We start from the raw sequence: 23,450 nt of genomic DNA, 5'->3' as shown, positions 1-23,450 counted from the left end.
AGTGACAGATTCATATGCTCTAGAAATCAGAATTGTTATTTTAACATGACCATAAACAGGTCTAACACATGTTCTCACCTGAATGAAAAGGCACTTCCATGTGGCGATGGGTATTAGCAAGATAAGCTAAGATAGTCTGCAGAAAAGAACTTCTGATCAGGCCCAACACTTGTCCAAGTGCTCTCCTGAGGCCCTAAATTTCCATACAATAAAGCTTAGCAAAATGGGTTTGAGTCTAAAATTTTTCAGATTCAGCATTATCAGCAGCTGAACCTGAAAACATCAAAGAAAAACACCAGGAACTGTTCTGGAAGCCCTTCCTGGCCTTTTATGCCAACTTAATCGTGTACCTGCTGACCCACGAAGGCAAAACATAAACCTAATGTGCAAGGTTGCCCAGAACACTTTGTCCAACTCTGTTCCTGTGGCTTCCACACCATTTAACTCTGCTTGAATAGTCTCCAGATGTTATGTTTGTATGTGCGCTCTCCAATACTGAATACTGGTACCTAAGTTTTCCTCTTACAGACTTTGGCTTAGCTTGTTCTTTAAGCTTTTGGACTGCCCACTACCTCTAGCATTCGTCCTCTCTTCCAGCCTGTCTCCATGGAACCTATTCTTTGTCCCCAACCACTCAGTTGGCATCTGGATAGATGAGCTTACCCAGAACAGTTGATTCTAAGCTACAAGGCTTCACAAATATGTCAGCCAAAGTAAGTGAGCTGCAAAATGCATCTGGATAACTAAATGTCTTGATTTGCCTTTATGGAGTTAGGTAATATTAGACAACTGAATGTTGGTAAATGTCTGCCAAAGACAATTACCTTAATTGTTAACAAAATTAACATTGTATTTTTTCACATTTTTTAACAGAATATTTTTTTTCCTGGTTATTAGACCTGCAAGCCCATCTGTCTCTTAAGAGCATGCTAATCCATGATAATTTTCCCTCCTAAACTCAAAACACCCCCAAGGTTGAGATTCAACTCATCTTCGTAATAGATGCTCATTATTTGTTGACTTATGTTCCAGTAGCCAAGTAAGAGAAAAGCTGGTAAAAAATGTTTAAAGTAGCTGTATTACTTGAAAAGAAATGGTGTAAATCTACTGAGTAATATATTTATAGAAATATTTAGGATTGTTCCCACAACTGAACAATGGATCCATAAATTAGTAGAAATGTAAGTTTATTGTGAAATACATACATTATAAAAATGATCTGTTCAAAATTTTAAAAATCCAATATTCACTTAAAGTAGAAATATATAAATTAGGCTACTACCCATCATATTTTTTTTGTGTGCTTGTTATGAAAAATGTCCACTGTTGTTTCATGACATGGTCTTAAATCAAAATCACAATATCCAAGGTAAAAATTACCCTAAGAAGAGAAGAAAAGAGTATTGTTCAAAATGATATAAAAACAGTGTTATACATTTACTCATAAAATTATATCCTACCTGTGGTTTCTTAAAATAATCCAGTCCCCTTCCAATCTTAATCATCCATCCATTGTTGAACCTATTGAAATTAGTATATAGTGTTATATTCAAGACATTTCATTTAAGTCAGACAGTTATTAAAGCTGTAGTATATTAAGTGTCAGCAAAATTTCCTCCAACAAAGAAAACCACTTCCTCCAGTATCATGAGTTGAATCAAAACTGGGGTTAATCATGGGCTGTGTCTATAATGAAACAAACTCGTAAAAACAATGAGTTCATTTGATTAGCTAATAATTTAACAATTAAAATTTACTCTTGAATTTCATCTTGTTGATAAAACTTTCCTATTCTGATAATAAGTGGCTGCAAAGCATATTCAGGGAGACCAGTGATGTTTCAGGAATTCCACTACCTAAAGATGGGGAATGTGAGCAGGAAGAGCCCTGGACCCTGACCTCTGCTTTAACTACAGCAGCTGCATTTTCACCTATTTTGAATATTTAGGTTGTGCTTAAGTTTTCATTAAAACTGAGGGTGCCCTTGCTATAAACATATGAAAACCATTGTGCTAAACAAAGGGAAGATATCACTAAAATAACTGTATATACTGTTTTCTTATAGACTCAGCATATTATCATGCCTACCAGAATATTTAATAACCCATAAGAAATAAAACCACATTAAGTAAATATTAATTTCACTAGAAATTATCCCAATATCATAACACTATATGTATAGTTGAGTACACAGAAAAGTACTCCCTATTCCTACATGACACAGAACATGTAAATTTTATTCCATTATGAAATATTAGGCCAGGGGCGGTGGTTCACACCTGTAATCCTAGTACTCTGGGAGGCCAAGGCGGGATAATTGCTTGAGCTCAGGAGTTCAAGACCAGCCTGAGCAAGAGCGAGACCCCATCTCTACCAAAAATAGAAAAAATTAGCCGGGCATGGTGGCACTCGCCTATAGTCCCAGCTACTTGGGAGGCTGAGGCAGCAGGATTGCTTGAGCCCAGGAGTTTGAGGTTGCCGTGAGCTAGGCTGACACCATGGCACTCCAGCCCGGGTGACAGAGCAAGACTCTGTCTCAAAAAAAAAAAAAAAGAAAGAAAGAAAGAAATATTACACTCATATACACAGGACAAAGTAAACTAAGTTTTTCTCCTTCTCAAAAGTGAGAAGTTATAAAAATTGAGTTTTATTTGAAATTCAAATATTTAAATGTAATATATATGCAATTATATAAAACTTATTGAGGGAAATTTTAAAAGTATATTTCAACTGCATAAAAATTAAAATATTATTATTGTACACTAACCTAATTTCTCGGTCATGTATTGAAGAAGAGTATTCTATTTCCAACAGCACTCCATGATTGCTGAGTGACTCTTTTATTTCTTCCAGGCTGCTAATTTGGTGCTCTTTCTTACTGCCCTATTAATAGCAAAAATATAACTTTCTGCCTCAGTTATTAATATTTTAAATTATCTCTAAGCTATACAACATATATCATAGGTGGATTAAAATGTAAATGTTCTATACTAGTTTTAATGTCTATTATCTCAAATAAGCAACCAAAGAACATGCAATAGTTTAAAGACCAATTATTTTTATCAAAGTTATTGTTTTTTTTCCTAATGTGAACATAACACAACTCCACCCTCTCTCCTTACATGTATTTTAGTAATGATGTTTAGTCATCCAGGTGGGGCTGCCATCTTCTCAAATTAATCCTAGAAATCATAATTATTTAGAAGCATTCTTATTTACATCAATTCAAGATACAGATGCCCACTATCATATCATGTTACTATTGCTCAGATAAAATAATTCGTAAAGAGACAATTGTAAATAGGCAGACAGTGTGATCGCTTCCTAGAACATCCAAAAGATTAAACTGACAAACTATTTGAGCTAAACTATGAAAGCATTTAGCAAAATGGCCAAATACAAGGTCAATATCCTAAAATCAATAACATTTTTCTCAAGATTTCCTATGCCTATTATCAGGTAATAAGTTAATTCTCAAAGAAATAGATCTAGCTGAAGCACTGTGTCCAGGTTTTCCTTGATTGACCTACATCTTGTAAATGAATAAAGCTAAGAAGTTAAGAAAGAGTAGGTGCTTTTGATACCTACTTTATCCAGAGAGGTGAGAAGGTGAATAGTTTTTACTTTACATGGTCTCTTAATAAGCATCTCACAAAATCGAAGAAAGTTATACAGCTGAAAGACATTAGGATGGATTATTACTAACTAGTACACTTAAAATAATACTTCATTATAATTTAGTACATTTCACATACCTGATGAGTATTTCTAATATAAGGATCTTCTATCCAAACTTCTGTAACTGTCTCATTAAGGTATTCTTGAAAAAGTGACTCATAACTGAAACCTGTTGCATTCTCTTCTATTTTAATTTGCTTGTGATATTTTCCATCTACAAAACACATGCTTCAATAATAAAACCAGTGACTTTTTACACATTTTATATTTCATGTATACTGATTAATCAGAATCAGATACAAATTAATTTTTTTAACTTATTCACTCAGTAAATTCTTATTGAATGCCTACTATATACCATACACATTGCAAAATGCTACACATACAAAGGTAAATAAGGCAAACCACTCCATGAGTGATTTCTGCCTTCATAGAGGTTAGGCAAGGGGGAAAGGCAAGAGATTTCCTGGCACCAGTTCTTGAGCTGGATCCTATAGACCAGGCAGTTTATTAAAGGGAGGGCTGTATGTATAAAGGTGTCTGATAACTTCCTTTCACCATGGTAGAACCACAAGCTATAACTCAGTGGCTATCTGGTCCTTCTCCTCTGACTTGTCTTTTTGTGTCTTACAATTTAATAGCTAAAGTAGTATAAAGCACAAATACAGTAGAATGCAGAGTTTAGAAATCTTTCTTGGCACTTGTAGAGTCTTAAGTAGAAATTTATACTACTTAATAACCCAAGCCAAAGACAGAGATGTCACAGGATCAATAGGATAGTTCCATTGTTTTTGTTAATTTACAATGATTACTGAATAAATTATCAGAGACCTTTAAGGTTTTTTAAAAATATGACCCCTAATGATACTTAATAATTTTTAAGGTGTTGCACTTTACACTTCATTTAAAAATCAGAAGCTTGGATTCTATTCCAGATATTTCCACAGAGATAATGTTAGCAACTACGCATCAGTTTTTAAGCCAAGCTAGCCACATGGGTTAATTTAACTCAATGTATTAAACCACAATGCTGATGGTACTATATTTCATCAATGTTCTGGAGTCAAATTTTGTTCTAGATTTCAACTTGGGTTGAAGGAAATACAATTTTATTCCCACTCAACAGAGGACCTCAGTGGGGGCCCCAGGGTATGGATTGGTACAGAATACTAGAAGAGGTGGAGAGAGGGTTGTAGTAAGGATAGAGAGAAAGGAACAGCTGGGGGCTGGGAGCACTGGTTTTTGAAGGCAGTAGTATATTTGGCTATAGAAAGCAGCAGCAGCGTGCACTTTAGCTAAGGGTGGCAATGACCTTTTATACAGATGTTTATAAACCAGACACTTATGAGTAGGGAACTAATAATAAATAGGGAATAATACCTACCTCACCTCTAATCATTAGGAATACTTTAACTCTTGAAATACTTTGATTCACAGGAAAATCTGAGAGAAGTGCCACAAGTTTCTTTGCTAGTTTCATGAGTTTGGTCATTTCATAAAGGGAAATACAAATAAAATTCAGGATTTTCATTCAGCATTTCTCTATAGTAATTCTTAAACTGGGGTCCACACATAAGCTTCATGGAGATCTGTGAATTCCTTAAACATGGCTTGTAAAGTTCTGCAGTATGTATACAGCTTTCATCAGATGCTCAAAGGTGTGTCTGACCCCACCCCACCCCAACTGAAAAAAAAAAAGGTTAAGAATAACTCCTGTATAGGGGGATAGAAATGCAGAATAAAACTGTAAGCTCCCAAGACAAATGGCCTAGACCACACAGAGCTCCGAAGGGCAGGAGCCAGACACAGTGGGCAAACAGACTGTATGACAGTAGTTTTTGGATACATTTTCTAAAACAGCCTCTTTACCTTCTTTTTCTTGATCCAAGTATTTCTTTATGTTTTCTGCTCTATCCATGTAGTTGGAAATTTTTTGTCTGAGATTACATTTCTTAGTATAATCTTTGGTGCCTATAAATTAAAAAAATATATATTCTCAAGTTTCAAAACAGTTTTTCTATTTAGTTCTGGTATTATTTCCAGTTTCCCAAGTTTTCTATACATTTCCTATGCTTTAGCATGGTTTGCCTCAGTCCACACAATGGGCTCAAATTTGGCTTGAACATACAGGACCTTCATTTTTACACTTCTCATCTGAAGCAGCTTTGTTTAGGAGTGGGAACTCTTGATACTGTGTCTCACCTCTGGGACACCAAATCTGGTGGGGTGAGAAAGGTGGCTTATTACATGTCAAACTTGAGTCTGAGCACTATTTAGTCCTAATTACCCACAAGTTGAAATTTTAGTGTAATTAAAAGATAGCAAAGGATATCTATTTGTCTTCCACAAAACCAGCTTCTCTTCCAGACCTCCGCATTATAGTTAATGGTCATTTTTACAGCTACACAAAAAATGTCCATTTTTGAATATACATAATCAACAAAGTCTTACCCCAATGCACCATCCTCCCAAATCAATCACCAAATCACTTCTGCTTCCTCCCTCCCTCTTTCCTTTCCTTTCTTCCAACATTGCTTATACTTTCCATAATAATTTCATTTTTAATCTCTCATTTTAAAAAACATTTTATTTTGAATTAATTTTATATTTACAGAAAAACTGCAAAAATGGTAAAGAGTTCCCTTCACCCAGATTCCCTGGAAGTTAACATATCACAAAACCATAGTACAATTATCAGTGCTAGGAAATTAACATTGATATAATACTATGAACTTATCTAAAACTTTATTTGAATTTCACCAAGTTTCCCACTAGTGAAAGTTTGTTTTCCGGTCCAGAATTCCCCACTGCATTTAGTTATGTCCCCTGGGATCTGTGAAAGTTCCTTAGTCTTTCTTTGTCTTTTATGACCTTGACATTTAGGAAGGGTGTTGGTCAGTTATTTTGTAGAATGTCTCTCATTGTGGGCTGTGTGATGTTTTTTCATGATTAGACTGAGGTTATACACTAAGGCAAGAAAATGACAGAAGTGATGTGCCTTTCTCAGTGGGTACATGAGTTGATGTGTCTTATTACTGATGACATTAACTTTGACCACTTGGTTAAGGTGTAGTTCACAGATTTGTCCACTGTAAAATCACTATTTTCTCCTTTGTAATTAATAAGTATCTTGTGGGGAGATACCGTTTCTCCCACTAATTTTAGCATCCATCAATGGCCCTTGCCTGCAACAATTATGACTGTGATGTTAGCCAAATGGTGGTTTTCTATTTCCATCATCCCTTCTTAATCTATTTATTTATTCAGTTACTTATTTATGTCCGTATGGATCATGAATATTTATTTTATTCTATGGGTTATAATCCAACAGTATAATTTTCCTGCTCAAATTTTACACAGCTTTGGCTTTGATGCTTCCTTCATGTTGATTCCTGTGTCCTTTCAATGTGTCTCCATAATTTTTGAGTACTTCCTTATTTTTTGATGAGAGATGTTTTAAATTCCTCTTGTATATTTCTGCCCCAGCCCTGGATTCAACCATTTTTCCAAGGAGCCTTGGTTCCTTTTATTGAATAATGGTATTGAGAAACCAAATTCTGGGTGCAGGTGTGCCCACTGCTACTGGGGGAGTCCCACCACTACTTCTAAACCCTCTCAGTCAACACAGCTAGGAAGTATGTATAGGTTTACTGACACACATACGTTTATATTTATTTCTGTTTTCTATCCATCGGAATAGATGTTAAAAACCATGAGTTTGTGTTGATAACTTTGGTTCCACGATGTTCATTCTAGCCTTCCCCCTTTCCTTCTTTCTAACTTCTTTTATTATCCACAATATATTTACTAGTTTATCCCAGTATACATATTAAATAGTTTCGGAATTCCTAACCTTATGAGAAACAAACTTGCCAACTAGAATACAATGTTTGTATATTATTCATTTTGTCTTAACCTTACAGAATACAATCAAAATACTATATTCCAAAGATACATAGGTTACCTATTTTCTTCCCTCTCCTTATGTATTACAAGTGAATAATTCAGAGGTGTCACTCTCTCCTCAGCTTGCTACCCCATTCCTATTTCCCCCTTTTTTCTACTCCTTCCGCACCTACTTTACTTTAGGTAATTAATCTCATTAGTTTCTGGTTTTATCCTTCCTGTATTTCTTCTGAAAAAATGAATATTTTCTTCTATCTTCTTTTTACATGAACGATAGCATATCAAATATTGAAACCCTTTGTCCTTTGCAGTTTTCACTTAACAATGTATCTGGAAATCACTTCATCAGTTCATAAAGATCTTCCTCACTCTTTTTAACAGAAGTATAGTACTTCATTGCGTGGATATACCATAGTTTATTCAACCACTGTCCTACCCATGAGTATTTAGGTTTGTTCCCAGCGTTTTATTGATATCAACATAACTACTCAAATCTTTCCCTTTCCAGTCCTTTTACTGCCAAGGTTATTATCATTTAGACCCCAACTTTCTCATGCCTTATAAGACCATAGCATAAGAAAATCCTAATATATCCATAAATCTCTTGTGAGGAACCCTATTTGCTCCTCCTAAGGTGATATGAAAACTCATACTTTTCTACTAGGTTGAGACATGCTCCTCTAAACACAAAAACCTTGAACTGTCCTGTCGTTTTTGTCAGGATTAAGTATTTATGGTCTCTTTACAAAGAGATAGTATAAATAATGGTTAAGAGCACAGTGTCTGGAGTCACACTGTTTTAGTTCAAAACCTGCTTTTTGACTTTTGGCTGTGTGACCATGAACAGTTATTCAACCTCTAGGTATCCTCATCTGTAACATGGAAACCATAATAGTATCTTAGAGAGTTGCTGAGATAATTAATTACAGAAGAGTCTGGAATGTAAGAAATACTCAATAAATGTTAGTTGTCAACATCGTTATCATCTACGTAATTCTTTCCACACTCCTTTCCATATACTTTACTCTGGGCTTCCTTTAGAACCACACATTATCTAATATCTCTTTTCTTAAACTCTACTGTCACTTTGCTACTGCCTATAAACATGCTTCATTTTCCTCATCCTCTTGCTAAAACAAAACCAAAAAACCACCTTTCCTTAACCTTTCTGTTTTAAATTATGTAGCAGTCCTTTCTCAGTCATCATCCTTGATCAGCTGGCAGTGTTTGACACTGTAGACCCACCCTTCAATCACCATGCCATCATTTTCCAGTCTTGTAACCTTACAGCCACCTTTGACTCCCATTAGAACCTCACTCCCACATCTAATCATGTGCCAATGCCAAGAATTCGACATCCTTATCCTAATATAGGTATCGCCTCCCTGATTCATTCAGGTGCTTATCACCTCTCATCTTTTAATTTAATTTTAATTGACACATAATTGTACACATTAATGGGGTAAAATGTGATGTTTTGATACATGTGTACATCGTGTAATGATCAAATCGGGGTAATTAGCATATCCATCACCTCAAATATTTACTGTTTCTTTGTGGTGAGAGCATTCAAAATCTTCTCTTCTAGCCATCTTGAAATATACAATGCATTAACTATGGTCACCTTACTGTGCAATGGGACACCAGAACTTATTCCTCCTATCTAACTGTAATTATGTATGCATTGACCAACCTCTCCCCCTCCCCTTCCCAGCCTCCAGTAACCACTCTTCTACTTTCTGTTTCTATGCGATCAACATTTTTAGGTTTTGCATATGAGTGAGGTCATACAGTAATTGTCTTTCTGTGTCTGGCTTATTTCACTTAACATAATGTCCTCCAGGTTCATCCATGCTGTCACAAATGACAAGATTTCATTCTTTTTTATGGCTGAATAGTATTCCATTGTGTATACATGCCACATTTTCTTTATCCATTCATCTGTTGTTGAATACCTAGGTTGATTCCATATCTTGGCAATTATGAATAGTGCTGTAATAAACACAGGAGTGCAAGTATCTCTTCAGCATACTGATTTCATTTCCTTTGGATATATACCCATAGTAGAATTGTTGGATCATATGATAGTTCTATTTTTAATTTTTTGATGAACCTCCATACTGTTTTCCATAATGGCTGCACTCAACTCTCATCTTGATTCCTGCAGGAGTGCCTTAATTGGTCTGCTTGACTGCAGTCTCTACAGGTGCATATCTATTTTACACCCTTGCCACATTCAGTCATTTATTCAAGAAATATTTACTGAGAACTATTAATACATGCCAGACATTGTTCTAAGCACTGGGATATAGTAGTTAATAAATCAGACATAATTCTCCCCTACTATTCAAGTAGGAGGAAAGACAAGAATAAAAATAAGTTTGTAAAACATTTATATTAGATTGCGATAAGTGCTATTAAATAAAATTAAAGCAGGAAAAAGGGTAGGGAGTGCTAGGATGGGGTTGTAATTTTACAGTGGAGGTCAGGGAAGGCCTCCCAAAGAAGGTGATATTTATGTAACTGAAGGAGTAGAGAGAGTATGCCATGCAAATATTTGTGAGAGAAGAACATATTCCTAAGAGAGGCAAGCCCTGAAATTTTATAAAAATTTGGTACTCTAATTTTGTAAAAACCTTAAATGGTTTTGCTTGCCTATGGAATGAGTTAAAATCTCCTGGCAGTCAAGGCCTTTCACAATGTGATCCAAGCCCCTATGCACCTTTACCCTTTACTTCTCACTCTCCCTCTTGAGATATACACTGAATCAGCTGAACCACACTTATTTGGTAAAACACCACAGACAGAATTTGAATACTCTTAGCTGAATTTCTGACTTCTAAAATTCTACTTTTTCCTCCAAAGCCCATTATCCAACACCACTTCTACCTTTCTGCTCCTAAATGACCTTTAACTGTTTATCCTCACTGCACATGTCTATCTCTCTCTCCTGGTACTTATTCCCTACATTAGAGTTATTTGCATTTGGGGTCTTAACTTGTCTCTGTCATGTCACTGTCTCTGTAACCTCTACAGGATCAGTGAAACACACTAGAGCTGAACTTCTGTGATTCTCCTGCTTTAGACTCCTAGAGCAGACAGGACTTGGTCCACCTGAGGAACACTGTATACTCTCTTTTTTGGATGCAGTTTAGACAGTCATTACGGCCTTGGGCTCCAACTGTGGCTCTACCACCTCCTAGTGGCAAAACTTGAAAGCTAACTACTTTTCCATGCTGTGAAATGAGAATACCATCAACTTCTACTTCACAGGGCAATTGTAAGGATGAAATGAGATCATGCTTTTAATGTGTTCTGCACAGTGCCTGGCACTCAGTACTCATAAAGGATATCTACGCTTATTGTTGCTTTCATGTTCATCATTATCATTATCTTTAAAAGGGATTTGTTCTGTCAAGTTTGGATTCAGCCGAGGGGCCACACTCCAGGATCTGGAGGGCCACATGTAGCCTTGAGGCCACAGGTTCCCCACCCCAGATTGGGCCAGACTGGGAGCTCCAGGGGTTGGGAAGCAGGGGTTGGTCTTATCAATTTAGTATATAATTACTGGGTGTCTACTATGAGCCAGTGGTTGTGCTGGACATTAAGGAATTTGGTTACTTCTCAACATTGAATAACTACCTAATAGTATTAGGCAGGGACCAAATCTGCAGGTGGCAGATACAAGCCAGGAGGGCAGTTCTTAGGGATGGTGAAGCTGAGGAAGGGACTGCAGGAAAACGCAGCTAACAACTGAAAAGAGCAACAAGTTGAGGTTTTAAGGCATACACACCTGTGGAGCTGCAACTCTGTTATAAGAGCACCTGTCAATCATGTATAGCAATCATCTGGTAACATTCCACACCTGCAGTAAGCCCGCCCCTGGAGCAGGCAATAAAATGAAACCATCTGAGAGTCCTCAACGTCTTTCTCCACTAGTGGAGACTGACCCATTCCTCTCTGGAACATACTCTCTCTTTGTATAGTTCTCTTCTTTTCTGCACTAAAAGCTGTATGGAATTGCTTCCTGTCTGTGGTCACTCTGTCACACCGGCTCTGCTTGTGAATTTTCCAAGCAAGGAGCCAAAGAACTAGGACAACTGTCTGCCAAGATGCCTGACCTGACAAAAGGAAAGTCTCACTGTCCCCATTCACGATCCTGAATATTTCTCACACCGAATTTCAGTACATTCATTTAATAAAAAACTTTTCTTCTTCTTATACTGCTATGTGATTTTTTTAACTTTTAATGAAAATGTTTAAACAGAAAGGTAAGAATAATGGTATACTAACACCCTTATTGCCCAGCACCCAAATTTTAAAAATCGTTAGCATGTTTTGCCATATTCAACTTTTTTCTTGAGTAAAATTAAATTACAGACATCATGACATTTCTTTCCAAAATAATTTGGTCTGCATCTCTAAAAATTAAAGACAGTTTTTCCGAAAAAATCATATTGCCTAACAAAATTAATAATTTTAATGTCGCCCAATCCATAGTCAATCTTTGCAGATTGATCCAAAAATGTCTTTTAAAGTTCATTCAAACTCAGGTCCTATCACGGATTACATATTACATTTGGTTATGTCTCTTAAATCTTTTAAAATTTAGCATAGTATACACACACACACACACACCCCATTTTCTTGATGACATCAGTCTATTAAAGATCTATCCCATCTTCAGCATCTCACTGCTTCTTCGCCGTGTGAAAGAATCGTTTTTTAACTCTCTCACTCCATCCCAGACACAGCGACAACCAGCTCCTTTTCCTCAGGTCCTCCCAGTCAAGGCTCATTGCTCACCTTTCAGGACCTGCAGGAGCAGATCAATCCCCTCTTGGTAACACACCAGAGCCTGCGGGTACCGGTACTCCGAATCTAGTTCCACCGCCCGCTTTAGCACGGTGACTGCAGCAGTACTCTCGGGATCCTGCCCAAGCCCAGACTGCGCCATAATTCCAGGCACTCCCCTCGGCATCCAGGCTAAAGGTGGGCGGATTTGCTGCGCTTCCGGGAAGCGGTCACGTGACACGCACGCGACTGCGCTCTCTTTCTATGGCGCTTCTGTGGGAAAGATTTCGCCGGAACTAAAGTTCCCCGATTCGCAGATCGCAAGCACTGCTACGGCAGGGTTTAAGTGTCGCACTTGGTGGTTCTTCCTCTGCTCGGCTTCACCTCGATGGGAAGATTCAGGCTGAACGTCTAGCGGGGGCTGGTGAGTGGGGAATGAGTGGCCGAAAGTATTGCATTTTTCACCAGGAGTATGTATCTGGGAACCCTCTGTAGATGCTGATTGATTTTTCCCTGTTCCGTTCTGAGTTGGCAGGTCACAGCGACCTAATTGAGACTGCTTCTCGATCCCTTCTTACTGATTACAGAAAAATCACCAGCAGACCGGATCCTGTTTCCGAATTCTGAGGATCTAGGGCCGCGCGGCTTGTTGAACTCTGACTCTTGGAGCTCAAGGGCGAAGCCGCTGAGGCTGGACGGCTTAGGAAGGGAGATTCAGGGTTGTTTTGTTTTGTTTTGGCATTTTCTGTGCTTCTCCGTTATTCATAACTTAAGGTTCCCATTGAGGATCAGTGGTTACTTAATTTTTTAAAACGAAGACACAAAATTGCCATATGTTTAAATTGCTGCATTTTTAGAGTGCAAATCTTCTGGAGTTGGCAATTAAAATATTTGCCAGTTTACTAAAAACCGTGGTTTTGCTACCATGTTTCGGTCGCCACTTACCCAAAGCTGCTTGTTCTGCCTCTTTTGCCAACGGGCAGTTGTGAGGGCTGCCTACTTATTAGGCATTAGGAGTTGAGAAAAGAGAGTCACTCAATTCTTGCCTTCACAGATCTCGGTTTATTACGAGGGAAATGCTATGGTCTGCATTTTCAGTAGTGTTTTCATCCCCTTTTTAAATTAGATATATGTTTTGTCTCTTTAGAAAAAGAAATAGCTTTTTAAAAGAACCGTTGCATGCACAGTCATTCTAAAAAAGACAAAAGAAAAAAAACTACCAGACTTTTTTTTAACAGGGGTATGGGCGAAGAGGAAAAATCGCCCTTGTAGCCTACCGTCCAGGGGTATGTTAACGTTTTTTCTGACAGCCTTCCAGAGTTTTTCCGTGTATACATACACATTCACAGACATTTTTAAAAAGAGAAATGGGATCAAACCTGGTATTTTCCTATTGCAGCTGTGCAAAAGAAAAGCTGTTGTACAGTAGGAGTATAATTGTTTCAAGGTCCAAGAGTTATGTGCATAATTATTAAGAATAACTTTTACTTTATTAAAACTTAAAACTTTTGGCCGGGCGCAGTGGCTCACGCCTGTAATCCTAGCTCTCTGAGAGGCCGAGGCAGGCGGATTGTTTGAGCTCAGGAGTTCGAAACCAGCCTGAGCAAGAGCGAGACCCCGTCTCTACTAAAAATAGAAAGAAATTAATCAGACAACTAAAAATATATAGAAAAAATTAGCCGGGCATGGTGGCGCATGCCTGTAGTCCCAGCTACTTGGGGGGCTGAGGCAGGAGGATCGCTTGAGCCCAGGAGTTTGAGGTTGCTGTGAGCTAGGCTAACGCCATGGCACTCTAGCCTGGGCAACACAGTGAGACTCTGCCTCAAAAAAAGAAAAAAAAACTTCTGAGCCAGGGAGCAGTAGTGCACCCTATAGTCTAGAGGCTGAGGTGGGAGGGTCGCTTGAGGCCAGGAATTCAATGCCAGTGGCATGCCTGGGCAACATAGTGAGACTTCCTCTCTAAAAACATAACTTTCGCACCTTCTGAAGTCTGTAAATTGAACTTCATTCATTCAGCAAAAATATATTGTGTCCACTACAGAGTAGATATTTGGGATGCTGCTTTAGGTAGATATTTGGGAAACATTTGTGACTATAAGACCCCAAACAACAAAATACTAAAAATCCTTATCCTATGGAACTAACATGCTATCGAGTGGAGACAGACAATAAACAACAAACCTAGCAAATAATTTATGTTGGAAGGTACGTGCTATGGAAAGAAAATCAAGTAGAGTAAGGGATTGGGAGTGCTGACAATTGTAGTGTGGATGAAAATGTTAAATAATGTGATCAGGGTAACCTCATTGAGAAGATGAGATTTGAGCCAAAAATTGAAAAGGTAAGGGAATTAATGTTAATATCAGGATCATTCCAGGAGAGGAAACAGTCAAAGGGAGCATGCCTGCTTGGCTAGTACCAGGTCAAGCAAGGGGCAGAAGCTTGATTAGTGATTGATCAAGACAGTGTAATTGGAGATGGAGTCCTTGAGGTGGGGGTGTGGTGTGGGAGGGTGGGGAGGGTTGACAGTGGGGGGCTGAGGAGTTAAGGACTTTGGTTTTCACTGTGATTGAAGTGGAGAGGCATTGGAGGTTTTTAATTTTTTCATAAATGAATTTTATTTTTGAATAATTTTAGATTTCCAGAGAAGTTGTGAAGAGAGTATAGAGTTGCTATATATGCTACACCCAGCTTCTCCTTTTATTAACATCATGTAAGCATGGTACATTTGTTACAGCTAATGAACCAAGATCGATCAATTGTTAATTAAAGCCCGTAGTTTATTCAAATTTCCTTAGTTTTTGCTAATTTCCTTTTACTATTCCAGGATCCCATCCAGGATACCACATTGCACTTAATGGTCATGTCTTCCTTAGGCAAGGTCCTCTCGACTGACAGTTCTTCAGACTTTCCTGCTTTTAGATGATCTTGACCGTTTTGAGGCAGTTAGGTATTTGATGAAGTACTAATCAAGTATTTTGTACAGTGTCCCCCAGTTGGAGTTCGTCTGATGTTTTTTCTTAGAGTGGGATGGATTTTTAGGAGGAAGACCATAGAGGTGAAGAGCCATTCTTCTCATTCCATCATATTAAGGGTACATGCTATCAACTTGACTTTTGATGTTAATTACCCTTGATCACCTGGCTGAGGTAGTGTTTGCCAGGTTTCTCTAATGTAAAGTTAATTTTCTCCTTTTCTATACTGTACTCTTTGGGAGAAAGTCATTAAGCATAGCCTGCACTTATGGGATGAGTGGTTTTGCTCAATTTTATTATATTTTTTGTTTGGTTTCTTTTTTTTTTTTTTTAAGACAGGGTCTCGCTATGTTGCTCAGGCTGGTCTTGAATTCCTGGCATCAAGCTATCCTCTCCCCCTAAGCCTCCCAAATACCAGGGATTACTGGTGCAAGCCACCTCACCCAGCAGTTCCACCTTCTTGAGGGGAGAATATCTACATAAATTATTTTGAATCCTTCTGTATGGGATATTTGTTTCTATTCTCTCATTAATTTATTAACTTATTTATATCAGTATGGGCTTATGGTTATTTATTTTTTTTGTTTGGGTTATAAACCAACACTTCATTACTTATTTTGTTGCTCAAATTGTTCCAGCTTTGGCCATTGGAAGCTCATTCAGTTGGCTCCTGTGTCCCTTTGATATACTCCCATCATTTTGTTTTTTTGAGCAATACCTTTCTGGCACTACAGGATGCTTCAGACATAAACAGCCATTTCTCCAAGAAGCCCTGATTCTTTTTATTAGAGAATGCTGTTAAAAACCCAGATTTGGGTGCCGGGTATGCTCATTGCTACTGGATGCAATTGCTTTTAGATCCTCCCAGCTAACAGAGCTAACCCATGTATACATACACATCTATAATTATTTCTATATCTGTCAATATCTATGTTAAGCTAAACATGTTCCAACTCTAATTGGGTATACATGGATCATTCTAGCCTTCCCTCTAGAAACCTGGCTCTTTCAAAGATTTTGAGCAGAGTGACATTATCTGATATAGGATTTAATGAGATGACTTACTGCTGATAAGGAAACAAGATGTTAGAGGAATGAAAATGGAAGCCGAATCTACAGCCATAGCACCCTGAATGTGCCAAATCTTGTCTGCAGTGAAAGCCAGAAGTCCGATTAGGAGGGTTTTGTTGAACTCTAAGTTAGAAAGATTTTTGAAAGTGTGAAGCTAAATGAGTTGGATTAGTATGTAATGCCTAATTTGAGAGGAAAAAGTATGGTAAAACAATTTAGCGTTAGATTGGTTCAGTTGCTGAGGAATTTTTCTTAGATCTACCCCTTTTCAGGTGACATCTTGCATTGATTCCCACAACTCTATTGCTTTGTCCACCTCACAGGAAAGACTTGAGTGAGTTCATTTAGAGTTTGAGCTGGAATCTGGTGGACACTGAAATACAACACTTACCTTATTTTCATGTGTTAGAATATTCTTATTAGCCTTGTAATAGTTTAATAATTTTATAATAATAAAATGTACCATTTATTGAGGGTTTCACATGCACCTACTGTTTTAGGTGCTTTGTAGAATAATTCATTTACAATATAGGTATTATTTTCTTTCTTCTCTGGGGGAAAAAATTGAAACACACAAATTAAGTAACTTGTCCAAGATATACATTGTAACGCATGAACCTAGTATTTCTGCTCTTGGTATAAGTCAGTATCGTAGGCTATAATAGTTTTGTGTCTAATAAATAAACATAACCGTTTTAGTTTATAGAAGCAATGGATGTGCATTAAGAAGTTAAAAAATAGAAGCAAAAAAAAAAGTTCTAGTTTTCTTTTTAACAGAACTATTATGATATAGTGAAAATGAACTGGACTAGGAATGAGGAGAATTGAATTCCAGACCACATAATTAACTTCCTGTTCATTTCCAAGATATATTTGACTGATGGATCTATTTTCTATTTCTCACAGCCTCTAAAGAGAATAAATCACTACACTTATGGCAGGGATTTTGTGCAAAGTAGTTCAGAGGCCCTTAGGCAGACTACAGGTAAGTTTCTTTTCCAGAATTATTCTTTTTGTTTCCTATTCTTTATGAATTTTTTTCTAATTACAAAACATATAGGCAAGTTAAATTCTTTTACAAATTCCTACTTTTATAAATTTTTTAATGTTGGAGGTTAATTTTGTTTATTTGTGATTTATCTGTTTTTTTATGCCTAAAGATTTGGATTCAAAAAAGATCTTTTTCTGGAGAACATGCCAATAAAAAATGGCTACTATTGATTTCCCTTGATCTGCCTTAATCTTCTTAAGGTTTTAGGGGTTTTTTTCCCCCCTTCAATTATGAAAGGAGTATATTTTCAATTGTAGAAAGTTAGAAAAATATAGAAAAGCAGAAGGAAGAGAAATCATCTCCGAGAGACCATTAATGTTAGTATTTTCATGTATTTCCTTCTAGGCTTTCTTTTAAAAAGTGCAATAGTGCAGCCTAATCTACTCTTAAGGGCCAGAGCCTCTAGATACAGACTTGCTACTGGCAGTAGATGACGGTAATGTCAGATACTTTACATATTCTTAACCTCAGATTAATCCTGTGAGGTCAGTATTATTTCCATTTTAGAACTGAGGAAACTGACCCTCTGAGAAGGTAAGTGTCCTGTGTCTCACAGATAGTAGGTGGCAGGACCAGGATTAGAAGCCCAGTGTTTCCTTTCCCACCCCCATTCCCTCCTGCCTAATCTCTAGTTGTTTGTGCCATCTCTGAAATATAGGGAAGGCAACAAGACAGTGACTGTTGCCTATCCACATGGCAGTATCCTGATATGAAAGGTTAGCAATGAATCCTTCTTCTACAGCCTGAGAGGAACAGGATTGGAGAAAAGTATAGCAGGAACAAGAGATAAGAACTAGGAGTGGTGGCATTGTTAGGACTTAGAAAGAATACTAGAAACTCCTTTTGGATTTCTTTTACATAATCTTGTTGAAGGTGAATTCTTGAATGTTGCCTAGAGCAAGAGTAGGTAAACTGGCCTCCAGGCCAAATTCAGCCTGCCACCTATTTTTGTAAATGAAGTTTTATTGAAACATGCCTGCCACACCCACTTGTTTACATGTTATCTGTGACTGCTTTCACCCTATAATGGCAGACTCAAGTCTTGGCAGTGGAGACTGTATAGCTCCAGATCTGGAAATATTTACTATCTGGTCATTTACAGAGAAAGGTTACCAACCCATGGCCTAGAAATCTATATTTACGTGCTTTTAATTTTATATGGTAGTGTTTAGATGGGATGTATTCATTCAGCTAGGAAGCTAAAATAAAACTTTAACAATTAGAGGTTAGATTAGAACAGACTTTTGTCACCTGAAGATTGGTGAGTATGGATTTCTGCACTAGACAGCTCTAAAAAAATAAATACTTTATATCATATTTTAGACTGTGACAAAAGGTGTGGAATCTCTGATTTGTACAGACTGGATTCGTCACAAATTTACCAAGTCAAGAATTCCAGATAAAGTAAGAACAAAGTTGGTTTTTTTTTTTTTTTGGTATGTTGTGTTTTCTTTAACATGCTTTAAAAGGTGCCTATTTTTGTAATATTGAAAGCTTTTATGTTAAATTATGTGTGGTTGTAGGTAGTGGTGCACAATTTAAAACATAGAACTTATGTAGATAACAATTATTAAAAATAAAACTGTGTTTTGTTACCTATGCCACTGGTCTCCACAGTAGTGGATTTTTATTATTTCAGAGTCTGTTTAGTCCTGTTTATGGTTTGGGGGGTGTGCGTGTGTGTGTGTCACCGTTGTCCTGAGAAAACAGTAGATCTTCCTACTCAGGCAGGCTCTCACTATATGACTCTTCATTTTCTGTATTGATCATTGCTACTTTGGATCTTTCAGCTTTTTCTGTTAGATTTATATGTACTTGTCATTCTTTTAGAAACATTGATGAAGCCCTCCATTGATTTTTGTTTTCATTTTCTTTTGGTTTTTTGTTGTATATTTTTTTTTTAGTTAGTAGACTTTAGAGCAGTTTTAGGTTATGGAAAAATTGATGAGAAAGTGCAGAGTTCCTATGTGTTCCCTCTGCCCAGCATACAGTTTCCTCCTGTTAATTAACGTCTGACATTGGTGTGGTACGATTCTTACAATGGATGAAACAACAATGACTCATTGTTAACTGAAGACCATAGTTTACAGTAGGGTTCACTCTTTATGTTGTGCCGTTCTATGGGTTTTGACAAATGCGAAATGTCGTGTGTCCACTATTACAGTGTCATACAGAATAGTCTCATTGCCCTAAATATCACTTGTGCTCCACCTATTCAACCCCTAGCAACCACTGATCTTTTTACTAACTCTATAGTTTTGCCTTTTCTACAATGTTGTATAATTGGAATCATAGAATATGTAAGCCCTTTCAGACTGGCTTCTTTCACTTAACAATGTATGTGTGTAAGTTTCCTCCATGTCTTTTCATGGCTTGATAGCTTATTTCTTCTTATTGCTGAATAATACTGCATTGTGTGGATGTACAGTTTATTTGTGCAATCACCTATGGAAGGACATCTTGGTTGCTTCCATTTTTTTTGGCAATAATGAAAAAAGCTGCTATAAACATTCATGTGCAGGTTTTTGTGTGCACTTAAGTTTTCAACTCATGGGGAAATACCTAGGAGTGCAATTGCTGGATTGTATGGTAAAGACTGTGTAAAACCTGGGTTTTTTGTGTGTTTATTTGCAGGGTTTTTTCCCCCTAATTTTTTTTATTGTGGTAAAATACACATATTATAAAATTACCATCTTAACCATTTTTAAGTGTGCTCTTCAGTCGTAGCAAGTACTTTCACATTGTGCAACCATCACCACCATCCATCTCCAGAATTCTTTTCATCTTGTAAAACTGAAACTCTTTATCCTAGAAATAGTAACTCCCCAGTCTCCCCTCTCCCTTTTCAAGTCATGGTATGTCCACTGCTGTCCTTGCCACAACTGTATTGTCTTATATCTTTCCATGTTTCTTACTCTGTTTCCGCAAGTGAAGAATAGATACAATTGTTGGCATTCATTTAAAATGTGCAAGGAAGTGATTTTGATCATCAGCTGTGATAAACGTGAATACTTTTAAACTTTTTAGAAATGACTCTGAGATGTATTATCTCCAGCTCCTGCCTGTCTTCTGAACTTATTCCTGTATTCTCAACTGATTTCTGGAAATTGCTACTTGAGTAACTCATAGGTATTTTATGTTAAACATACACAAAATTCAACTTATCTTACTTTCCCTCCAAACAACCAGCCAAACAAAAGGAAGAAGGTGCCTTTCTTGTGTTAGTTATGTCAGTTAGTGCTACTGTCCTTCCCCTGATTTCCGATACTAGCGGCATCTGAACCAAGCTCAACCTTTTTCTCCTTCACCCACCACAAATCCATCTATTTTATTGTCCAAAGTCTCCAGATTGGTCCCTTTTCTGTTACAACTACTGTAGCTCAGCCTCTTAAACCATGACCATAAGTGCCTCCTAACTGGGTTCCTTGTACCAGTCCCTATCCCTGTGTCTTTTTATTCTCTTGTAAGAGTTTTCTTTCTGAAACTCTTTTTGAAATATGGTCTTATTGCTTCAAACCTTCAATAGCTCTGTATTCCTTCTGGTAATTTCTAAAGACTCAGCATAGTTGAGCATAATTTAACTTCATCCACTACATTGCTTTTCATATGTTTTTTCTGTGTGAGCCACACTAAAACCACTTGCTTTTCCCAAATATTTCATGTTCTTTCTTTCACACTGTTCCTTTACATATTCTCACCTCTTTGACACACCTACCCCATACTTTGTACATACTTTTTGTAATACACATGTTTAATGTGGTTTTTAACTTACTTGTTCCCCTACTTGACAGTCAACTCCTAACCTTCTGAGAATAGGGCGGGGACTGCAGCCCAATGCCCATCTCATAGCAGTGCTAGCACATTCTCCTGGCATTTGAATTCTTTAGGGTCATCTAGTTGCTCCTGCATTGTTCTACAGGTTAAAAAATGAAACAAACAAAAATAATCCTTGCCTATATGATATTTCTCTTAAAGTATGAAATTCTTAGTCTCCATCTATTTGAGTAATCAGACTGGTAGAAATGTTCAATTTGAAGTTGAGGATTACATACTAATTAAGGATGAGATCATTACATGGGGGGGTGTGGTTTAATAAAAAAATGGGAGGCACATAGAAACTGTGTGTAAGTTGAAACTTTACCATTTATAATTCCTCCTTTCTAGGTGTTTCAGCCTTCACCTGAAGATCATGAAAAGTATGGTGGGGATCCACAGAACCCTCATAAACTGCATATTGTTACCAGAATAAAAAGTACAAAAAGACGACCATATTGGGAAAAAGATACAATAAAGATGCTTGGATTACAAAAAGTATGCAACTATTTTAGTCATCTTTAGTGTTGTGTAAATTGGCTTTAAATTTTACATTTTTTAAACTTTAAGGTATATGTTTATTATTTTTTGTGTTTAAGTGTATTACTTAGTGTAACTTATTTATAAGTTTTGGACAGAATGAGCCTTCAATTTAACACTTTATTGAAACATGGAACTGTTTTCTAAATTGATCCATAACGTTGTTTCTTTTGTTCATAGGCACATACCCCTCAAGTTCACAAGAACATCCCTTCAGTGAATGCAAAACTGAAAGTGGTTAAACATTTGATAAGGTTTGTTGTTTATCTCAGCAATTTTTTGTTTGTTTTTAAAAGGATATTCTTACTTTAATCAAGTTCTAGGATGAGGTCACACAGCTTCGAAAAGCACTGTCACAGCAGAAGATGTGAGGGTGTGCGCAAAGCAGTGTTTCTAGAAAATACCAGAGGGAGCAGACGTAACCCTGACTTGGCCTTCTGTTTTGCCTCGATGCTGCTCTGTACCCAGGGCCAGGACGCTACTTCATCCAGCTGATTTAGGGACTGTCCTAATGCTCTGTGAATGTATCCAGGTGTCTGCTGAAGTCCTCCACTCTCTGCTCATGGATTTTGGATGCTTTCTTCAGAATCCTTTCCATTTGCCACTTCTCCTGCATCTTCTTGAAGGCCACCTGTGCTGGGGTCTACTTGTCCAGGCCGCACCACTTCACCTCCATGTTATTTTTGCTCATTCCCATTGCTTCCAGGAGTTTCACCTTTGTCCTTCTGTTTCTTTTTCCACTTGGTCACGCCAAGCTCTGTGATGCCTTTCAACTTCAGCGGTCCCTTTTGGACCTGCTTGTAGGCTACCATGATCCTCACCCACAATTAGGTAGTAGACTGCCCTATCGCAGCAGTTTTAAACATGTGTTACCTAGTGTAATTCTAAATGCATTTTCTTATTTTTTAATATTCTGAAAAAACTTTTTGTTTACTTTATTAATTGACACATAATAATTGGGCTACATAGTGATGTTTCAATACATATAGTGTATACTGATCAGATCAGGGTAATTGGCATATCTGTCATCTCAAACACTTACTTCTTTGTGTTGGGAACATTCAATATCCTCTTTCTAGCTATTTGAAACTATGTAATATCATTAACTATGTAATATGGTCATCGTACAGTGATACAGAGCACTACAACATAATTCACCTATCTAAATGCGTTTTCTTATGTCACAGAATCCAGCCCCTGAAGTTGCCACAAGGACTTCCAACAGAGGAAGACATGTGTAACACGTGCCTCAAGAGCACTGGGGAATTAGTAGTGCAGTGGCATCTGAAACCTGTTGAGGAGGAAACAATTAAGTCCTAATGCCAGAGTAGCTTGAGATTTAAAAATGCAAGTCATTTTTATTTAAAATAATGAGAATGTTTTCATTAAAATGTATTTAAAATACCAGTCCTTTTCACTGAGTAAACCTACTGTGATTCTTCCTTACTATAGACTTGGAGGTTTTAGTTTAAAACTTAATTCAATTTAATTCTCTCCCCTTTCCCTCTTTTTTTTTTTTTTTTTTTTGATGGTTGGTTAGTTTGTTTTCTCTGAGACAGGGTCTCATCTGCTGCCTGGGCTAGAGTGCAGTGGCATCATCATAGCTCACTGCAACCTGAAAC

The 23,450-nt window shown here is 37.2% G+C and overlaps 2 protein-coding genes and 1 pseudogene across 2 annotated transcripts; 1 reads left to right on the top strand and 2 right to left on the bottom strand.

Moving 5' to 3' along the window:
• Nucleotides 1-1,170: 1,170 nt before the first annotated feature.
• Nucleotides 1,171-12,578, bottom strand: MITD1 (MIT, microtubule interacting and transport, domain containing 1). The gene is made up of 7 exons (XM_012641968.1): nucleotides 12,391-12,578; nucleotides 5,548-5,649; nucleotides 3,756-3,892; nucleotides 3,589-3,675; nucleotides 2,768-2,883; nucleotides 1,461-1,521; nucleotides 1,171-1,381 (listed from the first exon to the last, which is right to left on the bottom strand). The coding sequence occupies exons 1-7, from the start codon at nucleotides 12,563-12,565 to the stop codon at nucleotides 1,286-1,288; spliced, it is 774 nt and encodes a 257-aa protein (XP_012497422.1). The 5' UTR covers nucleotides 12,566-12,578; the 3' UTR covers nucleotides 1,171-1,285.
• Nucleotides 12,579-17,323: 4,745 nt separating this feature from the next.
• On the top strand, nucleotides 17,324-23,235 carry MRPL30 (mitochondrial ribosomal protein L30). Its single transcript, XM_012641967.1, has 5 exons — nucleotides 17,324-17,409; nucleotides 18,799-18,879; nucleotides 21,640-21,786; nucleotides 22,009-22,082; nucleotides 23,016-23,235. Exons 1-5 carry the CDS (start codon nucleotides 17,359-17,361, stop codon nucleotides 23,146-23,148), a joined length of 486 nt encoding a protein of 161 aa, XP_012497421.1. The 5' UTR covers nucleotides 17,324-17,358; the 3' UTR covers nucleotides 23,149-23,235.
• LOC105808259 lies at nucleotides 22,307-22,668 on the bottom strand (annotated as a pseudogene).
• Nucleotides 23,236-23,450: the final 215 nt, after the last annotated feature.

Source organism: Propithecus coquereli, unplaced genomic scaffold (assembly GCF_000956105.1).
Source record: "Propithecus coquereli isolate 6110/MARCELLA unplaced genomic scaffold, Pcoq_1.0 Scaffold171, whole genome shotgun sequence".
NCBI lineage: Eukaryota > Metazoa > Chordata > Mammalia > Primates > Indriidae > Propithecus > Propithecus coquereli.
Note: the sequence above shows the minus strand (reverse complement) of the source record. Positions and strands in the feature narration are given on the sequence as shown.